The sequence below is a fragment of the Balearica regulorum genome, chromosome 5, assembly GCF_011004875.1.
Source record: "Balearica regulorum gibbericeps isolate bBalReg1 chromosome 5, bBalReg1.pri, whole genome shotgun sequence".
In the NCBI taxonomy this organism is placed as follows: domain Eukaryota; kingdom Metazoa; phylum Chordata; class Aves; order Gruiformes; family Gruidae; genus Balearica; species Balearica regulorum.
Window position 1 is genome coordinate 40,013,952 of NC_046188.1, and position 18,277 is coordinate 40,032,228.

Below are 18,277 nucleotides of genomic sequence, written 5' to 3' on the forward strand. Positions count from 1 at the left end.
CCGGAGGCACCTGAGTGTCCTTCTCCCTTAGAAGGACACAGTTATACTCCTCTGGGTTCCTTGAGAAGGTCGCTCTGTCCATCCCTGAACATCTGGCTGTGGGATTTGCTAACTCTCTCCCTCCCCCAGCAATCATCCATCTATTAGAACACAGTGCAGGTCGGAAGAAAATGGTGAAGAGAATGGTGTGACAACCTCATCAATCTACAGCTACACGCTTGGCTATTTAGTTTTCTTTACACTGTTCCTAAATGGGGGGGGGGGGGGGGGGGGAAGAATTGCTACTGGTATGAAAGAGCGAATTGTGGAAATGGCAATGCGGATTGGAGTAAGTCCTTATGACTATTAAAATGTTGTGCATGTACTAAAGCAGTGGGGAACTAATTAAGATTCAGGATTGAAAGGCAAAACAAAAAAGTTGGATGCACTCTGGTTCCATCTGTAGCACTTGCTGAGAGTTCAGATGTACTTGGGGCATCATCCTTAGCAGAGAGAGGTTATTTTTTGTTGTTTTGCCCATTCAGATATTAACAGAAAGGTCCCTGGAAGAATATACTGTAAGTATACTTATAGTGCCAACCCTGGTATAGCAGCTTCAGAGGCACAAAGCACTTAATCCTGACTCCTTCCTATTTAGTTAATAGTGTCTTTGTTTGCTGATACTGTCCTGGTCTATAGCATTGCTCACAGATACAGCCTCTGTGTTTCCCATTCTCCTGCCATGCTGCTACCTCACTTAGGCAATGAGCATTACATGGCAGATGTACCCATAGCATCATTTACGAATACAGCACCACTCCAGAAATTCCTGTAACTATGAACCTCACTTTGTCAGAGTAGCACATATCTGTAACTGTGTCATTCACGGACGTTGCACCAAGGAAATCATGAGAAGATAAAAGCATTCACCATCTCTCAAAAACACAAAGAAATGAGTCACTGGCTTAAAGTGTTTAAACGTAGTTTTAGCACTCTAACTGTCTAAGCCAGCTTTGAAAATTGGTCTTTTATTCCCATCATGCAGTGTTTTTTATTTTAGGCCAACAACAAAAGGATTTTCACTACAGCTCTGTAGGACATGCATAGGATATTAATCATGACCATATGTGTGCCTAAGACATCAACCCCATACTTCCCCAGGGCAATCACATGCATTCAGAAGTGCATCATTTCCATCAAGAGGAGTAAAGTTTTCATCCATTCTCCTACATCAAGAACCATAGCTTTAGCTGATGGAAATTGCTGCTCGCTGTAGTCTTTAATGGAGCTGTACCTGCCTACAACAGCTAAGGTCCTGGCCCTAAACTACCTTGTTTGTTTAAGGGGACCCATGCTCCAAGTGCATCCTAGGTGAGATCTCTGGTCTGGAAGACATCACACAGAAAGAACATATCCATCTATTCCATTCTTAATTCCCCTCCAAGCATACATTGCATCGAGCCTCCTTCCTCGAAGGAGTTCGTTATTGGGAATGGACGCCATGGCAAACGCCAATCGTGTCAGACTGCTGAAGCATAAAATACCTGTAATAAACTATTAGGCAATCAAATGCAAAATGCAGGGAATATTGAAATGAATTGTAATCTAGCAAAAACATACATAATATCTCTCAGGTACAAGCTGATTATGAGGCTGTAAAATGTTTACTCCAGAGAATGGGAATGACAGACTGAAGACTTCCACTAAGGAAGGTGGGTGGGAGGTGCAGGGATGTGGGAGGGGAAGCCGTCACACTCTCCATTCTACTCTCCACGAATCTGTAAAGCTTGGCTTGTGAGATTTCAAACTGGACTTTATATTAACATTTATTGCTCATTCCTTTATATTACACACCAGAAAAATATCACTTGCTATAAATTTTATAATATTTCAGACTACAAAACAATTTAATTTGCTACATGTCAGGAGAACAATAAAATCTAATAGAAGTTTTATAAAAATCATATTTTGAATTTAATGATATTCCATAATCTCTTAGCTATTTTTTGTTAATATTTTCTTCTATAAAATAGTGCACAGGTTCTACTATACGATTGATCTAATAGCCCAGTGACTTTATTGGGCTCTATCTTGCAGGATGCTGAGTACGAAACCTGCAAGTCTGGTCAAACCCAGTACTTTACATGTGGATTTAATTTTAAGCATGTGACAAGTCCTATTAATTACAAAAAGATCACTCATGTTCTTAAAGCCCAAGCTCAGGTGCTTTCCTTGTCTGGGGTTAGACAGCTTGGCATCTTACAAGACTAAGCCCTGGGGACTTGATCCTATAAACCCTTTTTCATGTGATTACTGGAGAACTCCCAGGATTACTCACACGAACATACAAAATAGATGCAGTGAATTAGATAAAAGATACCCATTTCCTAGGGTCTTGTGTCCAGTCCTTGCATCTAAGCTATTCCTGTGCTTGACAAAAATCCTTTAGCCGATGTGGCTTACTCTTTTTCAGGCATGGGTACCGGCTACACTGAGAAAAGCGCCTGGAGGTTTGCCAGCAAATCTGTTCAGGTTCAGCTCTAGCTGCAGGAGTCCTACAGGGCAGACGGCTTCCCAGCCGCCCCTCCCCATTGCTGGAGAGCTGATGATTTGTGCCTTGGGGGAAACGAATCTGCCGGGTTCCAGCATCTCCCCAGGTACCATCCCCTGGCACTTCCCCAGGGGTTCCCATACCCTTTCCTCCTGACAAGCCTTGAGGGAACTGCTTGGGCAACCCACTCCCAGGCACCCCACGCCTACTTGGGGAGCGCTGAAACACTCTTTCAAAGCCACCTTTTTACCTAAGAAGAGGATCGAATCCTCAGCTCACCTGCACTCCCCTCTTTTTAAGGTGAAATCTGTTTATTTCAGAAATAAGTATTCCTGATGGTTACTTACAAACGTTGATGTTAACTTCATAGTAAGGGGCTAAATCCCACAGCATTTCACCTCTCCAGCAGGAACAATATGTCTCCTAGAGACACAGCATTCACAGTCAGGCCTTGGCAGCTTCAGAACCACACGCTGAAAAACCTCTTCCCAAAGAGGCGTCCTAGCAGCCAGATGTAGGTCAAACACACAGTAGCCAAGAAAAGCGAAAGAGCGAGACAATGGGCTGGATAACACAGAAAGGGTGGCAGCACCGCAAGCGAGCTCCCTCTCAAGCAGCCCAGGTATTTCAAGCCAACGCCATCTCAGCTGCCTGAGCCCTCCAAGCTTTCCTCACGTCTTGCAGATCGAGCCCCAAGAGACAACCTCCAGTCACACTGTAGAGGCTCTGAGGAGTTCATCAGCACAACTCATTCCTTCAATTTAATGGCTTACTGTAGTGACCAAAACATTTTTCAAAATGGCCTGGCTCCAAAATCATCATAACTCTATTTTGACAAATATACTAAATACAGCTGACACTAGACACCAGTGGAAAAATCACCTCTAAGTGGCTCCATTGCTTCTGAAATTACAACAGTCTTGTGTCTGTAGGTCGCTGCACATGCATTCCCATTCTCAGGGACGAGACCCAGAGAACTCGGAAAGATAGAGGTTTGACAGTTTCCAAAATTGCCTTATCTTGTTCAGTTACTTCTGCCTTAGCCTGATGACTACAGCCAGAGTGGTCTGGCTTCAGTGGGCTTTTGATCAAAACCCGGAGAGGTTCCAAAGCCCAGTGGCTTCTTCATGCAGCTTTTGCCCAATTATGCAAACTGGCTGAGCCACACAAGAACCAGGAGTAATCCCAGGTGATTCATACGAGCAATCTTAGCTAACCAACACAGTTCTCCTGGTACAACTGTGCATATAAAATACTTGTAGTGACCTGTTCCACATGCCACAAATGAAAGAGAAACTATTTAGACAAAGTTAATCCTGTAAATTCTAGCAGCATGACTGTGGAATTAAGCGGCAGAAACAATGTTTTTGTTTCTTGACTGGACTATTTATAGAATATTATTCGCTTTTATAGAAATGAGCATGTTTTATTTCCGTACCTGCAAAATAATGAAAACCCATTTGGGGGAAAACACATATTCACTCACATCCTTGAACTTACTGACCTGAATTAGTCTAAGAATTTGCAGCTTATCACAGGTAACAATGCCCAGCAAGAACAGCGCATGATTGGAAGGAGAAGTTATCGCAGCCCCAGCAGCTATGATGCGCAGAAGGCCAGCTCATCAGTGGCCAAAACGAAGCAAGAAGAGTTACACTGTGCAAAATTTGAGATATCTTTCTAACACTTAAACTGCACAGCCAGCCTTGTGAAAACTGGCTCAACAATTCACCTATGGTGAGTCTCTTTATTTGTATACATGGGTGAGTAACAAATTGCGTGTTTTTCATCACCATCCTGGTACACATAAGCCCAGGTTTTGCACCATAGCTGGTGCACTTTCATACCAGTTTTGCAAGACTTCATGATGACGGCCAAAACTTTAATACTGGCACTTCAAAGGCTTGGCAAGTGGCACATTTTATTCATATATTCCTTTAAATAAAAAGGTCTCCCCTACCCTTCCCAAACTCTCTAGAAAGATTTATTACCTATCTGTTAGGCACTTCTCTGAGATTAAAACAGAGAACAATGTTTTAGCACCTCCATTTTACACACTGAGAGAAAAAAGACATATTCCATTGTCCCTGTCGCTGTGTGGTGCTGTACAGGGTACAGGTGACGCAAGTACATGATAGTGGGGCAGGACATTAAATGCAGAGGTTGGCACCTCTACTGCAGACTGGCAATGGAACAGAGATATTTCACTGCAGGACTTCTACATCACGATTCAGTGTCAGTGAATACATGCCGAAAGGGACAGGTTCTCTGGTATTCTGAGTGCCGCATAAGAAAAGGAAAGCAAACGTTAACTGGACAGAGATTTGGACCAGCAAAGGTCCCTGATGTAGGAAGAATTTAAAGGTAGTGGATGAGATGGAGTAGAGTCTGGTTAAATACGTGTGTAAGAGGAAGAAGCTGATTCACAAGGAGGTCCCTCACTGATGAGTTTTCTCTCAGTGACAGAAAGTCACTTTTTCTAACCCAAGTCATAGCTGGATGTGTAAGCACCACAGAGCAGCAGCTCTTGCCTATGGTGCCATGTCCTGCTGTGAACAATCATAGAATCATCTGAAGGCAAGATTAGTGGAGAATTGGAGCCTACTGTTTTGATTCAGTAGCATTGATGGACTCATCTGTAAGCTGCAGGCTTAGCTGATGAATAAACACTTACTTAAATTTAGGCCAATACTTGGATACTTCGCTGGATAAGAAGCCCGAAAGAGAAGGCCCAGAAGAAATCAGTATTTATTTTGGTATAAATAAAAACTAGAGCTGGTAAAAAATTAATTTTCGCCCCCCACTCATGTGAGAGGTTCCCAGTTTGCTAAAGATATGATAGCAGAAAAACAGCTGGGGATTCCTATATCCATGATGAATGTTTCCTTTTTCTTACACATTGACATTTCCTATCTAGCCCTCCAAAAAAAAAAAAAAAAAACCCCAAACACAAAAAACAAACAAAACCACCCAAACCAAAAAACCAACACCTTCCAGCATCCCTGCTCCCAGATTTGGATTCAGAATATAAAACTTCATTTTATTCCAAAGTGCTACAGAAACGTGACATATATAGGTACATGATAGACCAGCCTCAGGATTCAGCACAGCCAGCATGCAGATGTGCACGGTAACACATCTAACGAGAACTGAAAATTATCCACCCTCCCTGTCACGAAAAGTATTTTTTGTTTTCTACTACATGAGGTGCCGAAAATAAAGATTGATGGGAATGGGTGAAAATGAGATCTGTTCTAGCTCAACCAGAAACTACAGGATCCATGTGGAATTGCTCAGTAAAATTCTTTGACATGGGTCATACAGCTTCTTCAAATACGAAGCTCATCATGATCCACCCTCTGTGATGTTGAGTTATCTGACATTGGACCTAATATTTGCCTAACACTTGACCTAAATACACGGCAGGACTCTTGCTTTGGCACCACCTACCAAAATCAAATCCTGTTTCTCACAAATAATAATTGAAAAACAGGCTATTCCTGCCACAGAAGAAATCTGTTTAAAAGCTGACTCACGGAGTAGGCTCAATCCCTCTCCTACCCTAGTTTTACACCCACCGAGCTCCATTTATTTCTGCAGAGGTAACTCCTGACTTAATCCAGTTTAGGTGACCCAGAGTCAGGCCCTGCCCTTGCAGAAAATACACTATTCCCTGCTCCCTCTGCTGGCCTCCCAGCACGGCCGCCTTGGGCCGATGCCCGCGTACAGAAGCAGGCATACGCAGAGCCCATTTCCAATCCTGCCACAGCTAAACACCTGGCAGGTGGAGGAATCAGGCATGTGGAAAGGAAAATAAAAAGAAAAAAAAATATTTAAAAAAATCCTAAAATCAGTGCTATTTTAAGAGTATGTTATAAAAGATGAGGAGGGTTATTTTAAAAGCCAAAGTGCTTCAGAATGCAGAAGGACTTGAATAAAAACCAGATTTTAAAAGGCATTCAAGATTTTGGAGGGAAGACAGTAAAAGTCACAGAAGTTGATAAAAGGCTGTTAAACTCCATCTTACGTGGCAAATCTAGACCAAATCATCAGAGAACAAAAGTTGCTCCTGTCTGCTGGCTGTCATGTCATATCTGCCCCAAATTTAGGTTTCATGACAACAAATGTTTATAAAAGCCATGAACAATTAAAAAAACTTAAATGAGCTCTACACAAAAGTATCTTTGGTAAATTCACATCCGCAGAAAACTGTCAGAATCTGAGCAATGAATACATTGATATTACAGCCCCCTTCAGGAATCTGAATTTTACAGAAATACTCTTATTTGGCACCAGAAATATTCTGCCTGTTTTCATCCTAAGACAGTCTTAATGGATCTTAAAGAGGAGCCATAGGCAGGTTTGATAATATAACAGGAACCTAATCTTTAATCACAGTTTCCATGTATGTTAAATAGTAGCCAAACTTTCCATTAAGAAAACTGTGCCTTTCCTTACAGTGTTCATCGCAAAACAACACTGCTATCTTGTAGCACCGAACAAGAATCGACATGTGATTGTGTAGAAATTGCTGAAATTGAAAGTGAAACCAGTCAATATTAATTAGCCCATCTGAGAAAAATTATCAAAGGAAATTCTCATGAAATTAGTGTTTTTAATTACTTTTAGGCCCTAATATCATTGAGTGACACTGGACATAGCAACCAGGGAAAGAAAAAAGAATACAGAACTCAGAACTGAGCTCCTTCTGTGTTCTTGGGTTCAATCTCCAGCTCTACCACAAACCTCCAGTTAAACCTTCGTAGAAGTAGTTTTTTATCTTTGTGGCTCACTTCTCCATTTTGGAATGGAAGTACTTCCTTTCCTATATTTTGTATATTTGGTCTGTAAGATGTGCTATAGTATACAACTATAGCAGAGAGCCTAAGAAGCCTTCACAACAACCCCCAGGATGATGATCTAACATGCTGCTTGAGTCTCTAGATGCTATCACATAAGTGATACTAACGCGAATTCTGTCCTTCGCTTTTTAATTTTATCTTAACTTTATCTTGGTGAAGTGCCCCATCTTAAAGAGCACTGACCTCCGCAGACATGCTGAGCATCTTCCACAAGAGTTGGGGGCACTCATCACTTCCCAGGAAAAGCATAGTACCTTGTACAATCAGACACAGTCTCTACAAGGTAAACTGAGATGGTTGAAAGAGATAACAGCTTATCTGTAAGGATTCCGTTCATTCATCCACAAGCACACTCACATAGGTATATCCTGTATGGCAGATTAAAAACAGATCAGACATTGTTCAAGTGGCATCTAAAAAACTGTTATCAGTACTTGCCTCAAACAATTCTACCATGGTTCATCATAGCAAACGAAAAATACTTTTGTTTACCTTTACCTCTTCAATAGCTGGTTAAAAAAAAGCACCATTTCTATAGTTCATCTGAACTTTAGACTGCCCAGAGATAAGTAACAGGACATACACCAGCACAGGACACCAGCTCATTCTCACCAGAGTAGCAGCACACACAAACTCCACTCCACACCCTCCAAGCAGGTGGGAAGGCTGCCTGCAGTGAGACCTCACTGGTGGCTTTTAGTCCAAAACTAAAGGACAGGAGTGAGTGGAGACAAAAGCTTTCCAGTTATATTCTTTACACTTATATAACATGTGAAATAAAAGCTCTGTGTGTATGTATGTACGTATCTGTATTTAGCCATCTTGTAAAACTGACGTAGGACACTATCAATTTAAATTCCACCAGAGTTTTTGGCCATACGCACCCTATCTGTTCTCATCTGCATAGCTGGAAAGCTTGAGTAATACATGACTGTCAGCAGGGTTTACTGTAGGTAATACCACTTCCACAATATTGATACCTGACCCAACACAAAATCATGATGCCACCCAGTACCATAAAATCACTAAGTATATAGGACAAGGAGCAATTAAGGTTTCAAGGGGCCTTAGGTGTAATCAGGGATCTCTCTTCCACTTCTAACCTTGTGGTGGGTTGACCCTGGCTGAGGGCCAGGTGCCCACCAGAGCTGCTCTGTCACTCCCCTCCTTCACTAGACAGGGGAGAAAAAGTACAACAAAAAGCTTGTGGGTCGAGATAAGGACAGGGAGAGATCACTCACTAATTATCGTCACGAGCAAACCAGACCAAACTTAGAGAGGGAATTCATCTAATTTATTACTAAACAAAACAGAGTAGAGGAATGAGAAATAAAATCAAATCTTAAAACACCTCCCCCCACCCCTCCCATCTTCCTGGCCTCAACTTCACTCCCGGCTTCAACCTCCGCCCCCCCTCAGCGGCACAGGGGGACGGGGAGTGGGGGTTACGGTCAGTTCATCACACGTTGTTTCTGCCGCTTCTTCCTCCTCAGGGGGAGGACTCCGCTCATCGTTCCCCTGCTCCAGCGTGGGGTCCCTCTCACGGGAGACAGTCCTTCACGAACTTCTCCAACGTGAGTCCTTCCCACGGGCTACAGTCCTTCATGAACTGCTCCAGTGTGGGTCTCCTCCATGGGCTGCAGACCTTCAGGAGCAAACTGCTCCAACATGGGTCCCCCACAGGGTCACAAGTCCTGTCAGCAAACCTGCTCTGGCGTGGGCTCCTCTCTCCACAGGGCCACAGGTCCTGCCAGGAGCTTGCTCCAGCGCGGGCTTCCCACGGGGCCACAGCCTCCTTCAGGTGCCTCCACCTGCTCCAGCGTGGGGTCCTCCACGGGCTGCAGGTGGAATCTCTACACCCCCTCATCCTTCCTCCATGGGCTGCAGGGGGACAGCCTGCTTCACCATGGTCTTCACCACGGGCTGCAGGGGAATCTTGCTCCGGCGCCTGGAGCACCTCCTGCCCCTCCTTCTGCACTGACCTGGGTGTCTGCAGAGTTTCTTACATCTTCTCACTCCTCTCTCTGGCTGCAAAAGCTCTCTCTAACTGTTTTTTTCCTTCTTAAATATGTTATCACAGAGGTGCTGATTGGCTTGGCCTTGGCCAGCGGCGGGTCCGTCTTGGAGCCGGCTGGCATTGGCTCTATCAGACACACGGGAAGCTTCCAGCAGCTTCTCACAGGAGCCACCCCTGTAGCCCCCCCCGCTACCAAAACCTTGCCACGCAAAACCAACACAAACCTTCATCTTTCCAGCTGCTCTGATATTACTGAGGACCAGAACCCTACTGCTTGCCTTCATGGCACCTGCAGTTCAAGGTGGTGGTAGGAGAGTTGGCAATTCTTCTCCCATTCCTCTGGAAGAACAGGCTACCCGACCCAGTCCAGCCCTCTCCCGCACCCATTCCCAGACTCACAGACCTCCCGTGCACAGGAGATCTGCTCTGCTCTGCTCTTGCTCTCTTACTGGGCAGGACAACAGCCAGCTGAGGAGTGAGTGTGGAAGCATGAGCTGCTTCCAGCCCTCCTGCTGTTCCACGCTGAAGTGCCGTGCAAATACCACTGCCCAGTTCTGCAGGGAATCAGGTTTGCCCATATTTGGTCAAACAGAAGTCTGGTTTCATTAATATTATGAGAGTATCAACACCTAATAACTTTACCACTCTGTACCTAGAAAATCATAGTATTAGCAACATGGTGATATATTGCCCATGACTGGGGATTTGTTTCAAATCTATACCACTGTTCATAGGAGTCTTGATTCCCATGCTGTACTGACTCGTGTAACAGCTCATATCCATTACAACAATGAAAATTTGGCTGCACTTGAGCCATAGTGTTTGGTTCTGACGATACAAATGTACCACTGAAAGATGAAGACCAACCCATGTGAAAGCAAATGTCGGGAATTCCTAAAGGTCTGGTAATAATATTGACTGTATTGTCACTGAAGCAATTATAAGTAAGTTTTGGCAATACTTTATTTCTACTGCATATCTGTTGGATAGGCTACTGGGTGGGATGGAGGATGCTTAGAAATAGTATTAACGTAAACATTGCTAGACCCTTGATCAAACAACTTTCCTAGGGAATCCATACACGTAACTGAGTACATTGGCAGAGCAAATTAGACGCCTAAAGGCTGTATCAGCAACACCTATTCCAGTCTTCTGATCTTTACAACTTTGGCTGTAACTATTCTTAAAACCAAATACTTCCACTTGAAACTAAATAAAAGCAACAGACTGGGACAATAAAAGCACCATGTTCTATTAAGAAGCAAGCAGCAACTGACCCCAAGAAAAACATTATAATGCACTTGCATTTTACAAAAAACAGGAGACGGTTGGAGCATGATTATTTTCTTCATGAGGTTTTGATATTACCAAATACGAAATTTTCACTCACTGAGCTGCATCATGCACTACCTAAACCTGCAAGGTACCACCACTGCAAAAGTAGGTTGTAACTATAAATACTATATTATTACTAAATGATTTATTATACCCTCAAACTACTAGCAAGACAATAGTTTGATTCTACTTACTGACCAGCTGATGACTAGCTACAACTTACCAAAACAAAAATCCTAGGTCTATGTATCTCCTGAAGTACGTAGATGTCTTGAATTTCTGGATACAACTTACCACTATAACGTTCCACTCCGAAAGCCCAGATGCAGTCCAAGCAAGTATTCACCCTCCCTGGTTGGTGGTGCTGATCCCACTGACTGCTGGATTGGCAACTTTTGGAGCTAAGAGCCCCTTCTGTGTTTGTTACAGTGGCAGTCTTACGACAAGTACTTCTAAACACTTAACAAATGTAAAACATAATAAAACTAAGGCTTAGCCCTAATTTGATGTTATAGAATTACATTGCTTGCATACATTATATAACATTTAAGCAATGCAACAGCCTCCTATATAAAAAATCAGCTACTCGCACATTAACCCAGCACTCTCTCACTGCTGAGAACAGCTCTCATCCATGACTAGGATATCCAAGCCCTAGGTGGAGCGAAACTATGGAACATTTAGATTAGTTTTCTTCCAAATTGATTTTAGATGTCCTACAGTTGTCACCTATGTGCTTTTTAAGGGATCTTAAATTACCATATCTTTGCCCCACACAGTCATCTAATGTTTAACTGAAGAATAAAGAGGTCAGCATAAGCTGGCTTCCTAGTTTGGCATTAGGTTTTACCACACTGTTCTCCTCCAAAACATACAATATATCTGCTGTCCATTTTGAAAATAAATTATACTATATTTTTCTCAAATTTTCTCCTTTAAATGGAGATCCAATGTTTTCCATAGGTTTTGTATTTTCAAATCGGAGAAGGGAAATCCCATGTTTGGCTAGTGAATCTATTCTGGATATGCACAGATGGAGTGAAATTATTTTGTGGTGTAACTGATAAGGAAAGTTAATCACCAGACAGAAATTGGTTGGAAAATAGATTTAAATGGCAGAGCAATATAACTTGCCTTATTTGGCTGCCACTGGCAATGCAACAAAAGTAGCACTCCCGAGATGCAGAAGAGATGTTTATAGCAGGGAAAACAACACAGACAGACATGCTGAGGTCTCTTTATCTGATAACTTTGTGGTAATTGCCTTTCATGCCCTGTGGCATGTAGGATGCACTAATTTGGCATTCAGTGAGTAGAGCAAAGAAACATAATGCAAACAAAGAAGAGTCAAACTCTGCACTACTGCTTTACCTGATTAAATTACCAAGACATAGCAGTGTTTGCGTCATCACAAAGTCTGAGGTAGATGTTTCTATGGGCCAAAATCATGCTCTTCCTAGAATCCAGTCTCATTTCCATCATTGCACCTGACTGATTTCACCAGTTCTTTCTGAGAGTCTGGTTCTATTTGCCGGCTGAGATTTTACCCTTGGTTTGAGTCCCAACCAAATTGTCACAGGCATTTCTTCCTCTTGTCCAACTGTCTGCTGACATCTCCTATATTGAAGGTAGAGAGCCTTCAAAAAATATTTCTACCAAAATCAACATGAATTTTGCCTCTGATTTTACTGGGTTTAGAATTTGTCTCTATCGCCCCTTCCTCTCTCTTCATCCACTACTGCACAGAAGAAAAGTCATCAGCATTGCTGAGCATAGCTCAGTTCCCAGACACCTTCTTCTGTCAAACAGGTTTTTTAAATATTCTCAATTTACATTTTGGGGTTTTCTCCTGTACTTTTTACACTAGCAGTGTCTTGCCTCTTAAAAACCACATACAGCTGTGAGTGTGTGTGTTCCCTCTTCCCCATAATAGCTGACCCCAAAGACAGCAAGCCTTTATTACTAACTGCAGGGAAAAATGCACAATGCCAAGCTCTACCTGACACAGTTGTAGCTCCTTCACGTCTGCTTTACAGTCACTGGTTCAGCATCCAGACTCACCACCTCACATAGTTTAATTGTGGGGGAAGAGTACCAAGGACAAGAAGAATGAAAGAGGAATGGACTAAGGTACACATACAGGCATACACACATATACAAATGTGGCATATGCTCACTAAATTTTATGATTTGCTGTTTATAATCTGATCACACCTCTGGTCCCCAGCCCCATTATGAAAAATGTTATCAGTGTACAGTTCCACACACACAGGGTCTTTTTCACAAAGATTAGGCAAGCAGATGCCAGAGTGAGATTTTGTATTAATAACACACTGATTCTGTACATCCTTATGCATTTGCTAATAGAAGCCAACGTGAAGGTAAATTCAGCTCCCATTGTATTTAATGTAAGTTGTACACACTTCTGTAAGGGATGACTTGACTGCAGAGGGTTTGGTCGTTATTGTTACAGCAAATCAAGATGCAACAGATGCAAAGAGAAATGGTTGGAGAGAGACAAAGATAAAGTCCAAGGTCTAAATGCCAGGTCTGCATGTATGCCAGCTGCTCTGCAGCACAGGAGAGAGAGAGAGAGGCAAACAAGTACTTACCAGGTTTAATTTCCAGCAGCTTCAGCCTGGAATCCTCAGGGGGATGCAAACGCCTTTTTTTGCGCCAGCAACGTGCTGGGTAAGTGTACAGCTGACCTGGGGCCAGGCCTGAAGATTAAAGGCAAAAAATAAATATAATCACATTTCAGTTTGTAAACCACAAGCACTGTCTCTAGCATCTTTGTTCTTGCCCTTCCAGTATCTCCTTGTTGGAGGGTTCAATCCTGCAAATCGTGAGGCAGAGCTACGCGCTCAAGTGCTCCTGAGGCTCAGTACCTCTTGGGATCAGGTCTACAGAGAATCTAGGTCTCACTTATACACTTCACTCAGCTCACTGAAACCAGAGCTGCACATAAATAATTTGTGTTTTCTTCAGGGTAAATAGAATTTCAGACTCTCCTGGGTCACAGGGGCGATGCCTCCTCCACGGGCAGAGAAAGCCCCTTGGGAGAGAAGAGATGAAGTTCCAACATGCAAATCATAAGGCCCTGATGAACAGAGCAGCTCAGGAAATTTGTGTCTTCCAAGTGGGAGCAAACCAAGATCCGTGAGGTCTGGCTATGTGGACTCTGTATTTTTGCTTAAATTCAAGACTTTTGTTTGAAGACAGATTCTTCATTCTGGTTATTACCTCCTCGTGCCAACATCCTGAAGGAGGGAAGAGATACAGCAGTAATGTTTATATTATGGCATGCTCCATTGAATCACATTTGGCATCGCTAGCTTCTGAGCTGCCCTGGCTCTTCTGAGAGACACCCCTTAGCCAACGTTCAAGCTACGCTTTGCTCTCTTGTATTCAGAACACAGCAGGGCTTCGTGAATGCATCGCTACTGGGGGCACAGAAGCACACTGCCAAGTGCTTCAAAGTGTCCTCAACTGCCCCAGATACTCACAACACACAGAAATACCCAGCAAGACACAGAAAAGTTAGAAGAATGTTATTCTCTCCCCTGCTTCCCCTGCCCTCTCCATCCACCAGTTCTGCTTTGGCTCTGCTGTCCTTCTGCTGTTGCTGTTTGTTAGTCTTGAAGGGGCTACAGAGCGTGTCTGCAATTCCAGACTCATCACCCTTAGAAAACAGGTAAGATCACATAAGAGAGAGGACAGGAGCGGTGTTACATATCTGAAACTGTACCAGCAGTTGGACAACAATCAAGGAGGGGTGCCAGTAAAGCAGAACAGCTCAAGGGCAGCAGGATGGCCCAAGAGTTCTCAGCTATCCCTTCTGAAGCAGCCAGGAAAGTGTACCAGCTTGGGAACAAAACTGACTCACTGAACCAAATGGGGGTAATGAAAAAAACCAATATCCTGTTACTTGGGGAGAGAAAAAAAAAGACACAACAAAATTATTAACCTCAAGGGAATGGGCTAATCAAATTCTGCAAGTGAAGCCTAAGCTCCTGGTTTGAAATATTTCAGCTGTTGGGAATGCCAGTTCAGAACCCAAAACTTTTCACCTACTTCCAAGGCCTTGGTGCATAAATAGAATATCCACAGCACACTGCCTGGGTATGGCCAAGCAATGGAGTGTTCACAGACATCCTGGCTGTTCCAGGGCACAAAGCACTACTGGACTGAGGCTTTTCACGCCCTTCTTTGCTGCATGGCTTGCTGGGCATTATGCCCACCCCAAGAAGGATACATTGCAGAGTGGGGCACTCAGGACTGGTTTGAGAATAAAAATGTGAATAACCAGCACTTCTACAGTGTTTGGACACACTTCTTCATGGCACTTTGCAAACATTAACCACTGCAAACAATTGCTATTATGATGAGGTGGATTGTGCCTGGCTCTGATGTGAGTCATTAAAAAGGTGGAGGCAAGAAGCCTCACCCTTTCACAGCAGGTCCTGTGCAAGAACTTGCAACACTGAAATGGCAGTTGCTAGAGCAAAGCAATGGAACACAGAATCGGCCCTTCATTGCACAGGCCTCCACAGAGGAGTCATTTGAATGAAATAAGCACCACAGCTTTGAGCATTTGTCCCAGACAGAGAGGAGCAAGGATCTACTGCAGGTTTGGGGGAGTATCTGTCAATGTGAGTTCAATTATTGAGCACTCTTATATGAAATAGCCGTTCTGGATTCAGCCAGGACAGTGAAAGCCAACCACAAATGCTGAAAGCCCAACAAGAAACAAAGCAGGTATCCTTGAAAAGACAGAGGTGGGAAAGCCTCTTCCCTAGAGGACCTACAGCCCGCTCCAGGTGGCAGATAGATCAATAAGAGATGGATGATCCAACATCCATCTCTGTACCCCTTGAGGTAAGCTCTCTGTTCCTATTCACAGTACCCTTGCTCATTAACACACAGCCATTCAATGAACTTAAAACATATACCAGACCTTCACAGGATCCAAACCCATCAAATGCTACCTTCAGTTCTCCACCCTGACCCCCATCTGTCACCATGCTGGCCCACATGAAGCGTGGATCTTCGAATGTTTACACAAAGGAGGGGCAATAAGGAAAGGGTCAGTTGTGGACTTTTAATCTAGCCCTTCCGCAGTCGATCTTGTGGTGGGTATGGAAGTAACGCATATACAGGTCTTACTGTCTTCAGTCGTGGCTCAGTTGTCTCTCCCTCTGGTGCCTTATAGGGCAACCAGAGAAGGTTCCAACCATTTGCTTATAGAGGAAATAGCAGAACCTGCAGTGAGTTATGTTGTTTATCTCATTAGAGTAGGAGAGTCATAACTCAAAGCTCGTCTGAAAGGGCGGGGGAGGAGGGGAAAAGGAGGAGGGAGTTATGTGCAGTATTGTGTGAAATTAACCCTGAACTGTTTATTATGAGATGCAGTTTTCTGACTCCTTTAACAAAGAGGACAGCAAGAAACCAGGTTAATATGCTGAGATCCTGACTCTGTTTTTCAAGCCCTCTGTAAGTGAACACTGGTCCTGGAGCTTTGCCATTTGCCTTTATAAGTTTTTCAGGTTAGGGATAGTAAATGGCAGTGAACAGAGCACACAAGACAGACACCAGGGTGGTTGGCAGAGAATTTTCAGAGCCCTTCAGTATGGGCATAAGCATATTGTGTACAGCCTGAAAATAGGCATGCTAAAAGTGTAGAGGGATGCTTTGACCCACCATAATACTACTAGAAATTGATGATGCAAAGACACCCAGGGGAGCACTAAATTGGCTAATAAAAATCAAGAAAGAGGATAGCAAATATGGGGGAGGAGGACTGCTTCATTTTGCACAGACTATTCTAATTCAAAATAACAAAGGCATCAGATTTGGTGGCCAATGCAGATGCAGGAGGCTTGTTTTAATTAAGACTCTCTGTGAAGAAGAGTCTACTACTACACCAGTAGTCCCCATTGCAGCCCTGCAGGAGAAATGTCACTGATCCCCTTTTGCAGGGGAAGCTGCCAAACTATTCCATATCAGAAGTGAGGAAAGAAAGATTTGCACAGGATTTGCACAGTGAATTTGCTCAAGGTAGCCCAGAGAGCTGAGAAAGGAAAAGCATTAAGACCTCTTGGTTCCTGGTATGATGCTATAACACTTCTATGATGATTTCTTCTGTAGATGTGGAGACATCAACGAGACCCATACAAGAGTATCTATGTCTATCTTTGCAGCAGTTGCGCTTGCCAAAACATTACTTGTGGATATAGTAGATGTATACCTGCTTATGACTGCGTTCAAAAGGATAAAAATAGCAGCATCTTACTCATAACCAGATGCTACAAGAACAGAAATTCCTTGGGTAAACGGCTTAGCAAAAAAAAAAAAAAAAAGGGAAAGCCAGCTTTGCCAAAGCATAATCTCCTAGGAATGGGAAATTTTCAGCTGAAACAAAAACCCAACTGTGGTCATGAAGCAACCTTCAAAAGAAGGGCTAGCCCAGAACCTCAGACAACTCCCAGCTTGTAAACCACATTCAGCGGTCCCAGATTACTTGAGTAGTTTTGGCAGCTGAAACGTTCTCAGGGTATTTTTAACGCTGGTAAAACACCTGCTGTCTCCTGCACCAGAAGTGGCTGCATTTTAGTATAGAAAGAGTTTTCTGATAGTACTGCAAAATCATACTTTATCTACTTTGTATATTTTAGGAATAGGATCAGTGCAAGGATCCTTCCCTCAGTATATCCTAGGAAAGGGAGAGGGAAAGTTTTGGCTGAGCACACTTCAGAGGTGGTGATTGCTTTCTTAGTCTTCCCCCAGGAGGGCAGGGAAATATGCCGTGCGTCCCTTCCACTCCACCTCCTGCAAAATGGCCAGTGGAGGAAGTAAGAGCAGGCTGCACCTTCCCATAATTCCAGATTTGGAGTTTTGGGGGTTTTTTCAGTATGGTTTACAGTAATTGGCATGTGTGCACACCGTGCTTCCAGTGTCCATGCACCCTAGCCCCCTCAGTACCTGGATTCTCTTGTCTGCACAGAAAAAAAAAAAAAAAAAAAATCCAGTTTGGCGCTGTCAAAAAATCCACTCCTTGAGCTAATGGTAGGTCAGATACTGAGCCATACACCAGCAAAATTCCCACTAGGGTTCAGGAGGACTTCTGTCTGAGTAACATCTCCAGTCTTTGAACTGGTGACTGTCCTTTGCCTTTCAAACAAGGATTTCAGATGGATTTACTCTAACAAAGGAAAGACTGACCAAAGTCTACAAAAATAACAGTGTTTTTTTCCCTTGAGCTTCACTGAGCTTTGGAACAAGCATTAGCCAAAGCTCTTTAAGGACATACACCAACTTCTTTCTGCACCTGAGGAAACTGTGGCCCCAGAACTGATATTCAAGTAACTTGTCCAAAGAACCAGGAGTTATAGGTATATTTCTAACCATCAGAACAACATTCATTCCAATAACTGGGCTCTCCTTGGCTTTATATCCTTCCCAATATAATTCCTTATTTTCAGCATTCATCTGAGAAACTCCCACCTCCACCTCTCCACCCTGAAGATAATTCCA

General features: G+C 43.3%; 1 protein-coding gene across 5 annotated transcripts in view; it reads right to left on the reverse strand.

The window, feature by feature from the left end:
• LOC104643212 (zinc finger protein DPF3) overlaps window positions 1-18,277 on the reverse strand; it is a 168,580-nt gene that overhangs the window by 75,582 nt on the left and 74,721 nt on the right. For all 5 annotated transcript variants that reach the window (XR_012835701.1, XR_012835702.1, XM_075754300.1 and 2 more), the window contains exon 3: window positions 13,357-13,464. Coding sequence is in view for 3 of the 5 variants with exons in the window: in XM_075754300.1 (XP_075610415.1) it covers window positions 13,357-13,464 (108 nt within the window). In the remaining 2 variants the exon portion in view is untranslated. The remainder of the gene's footprint in view (window positions 1-13,356; window positions 13,465-18,277) is intronic.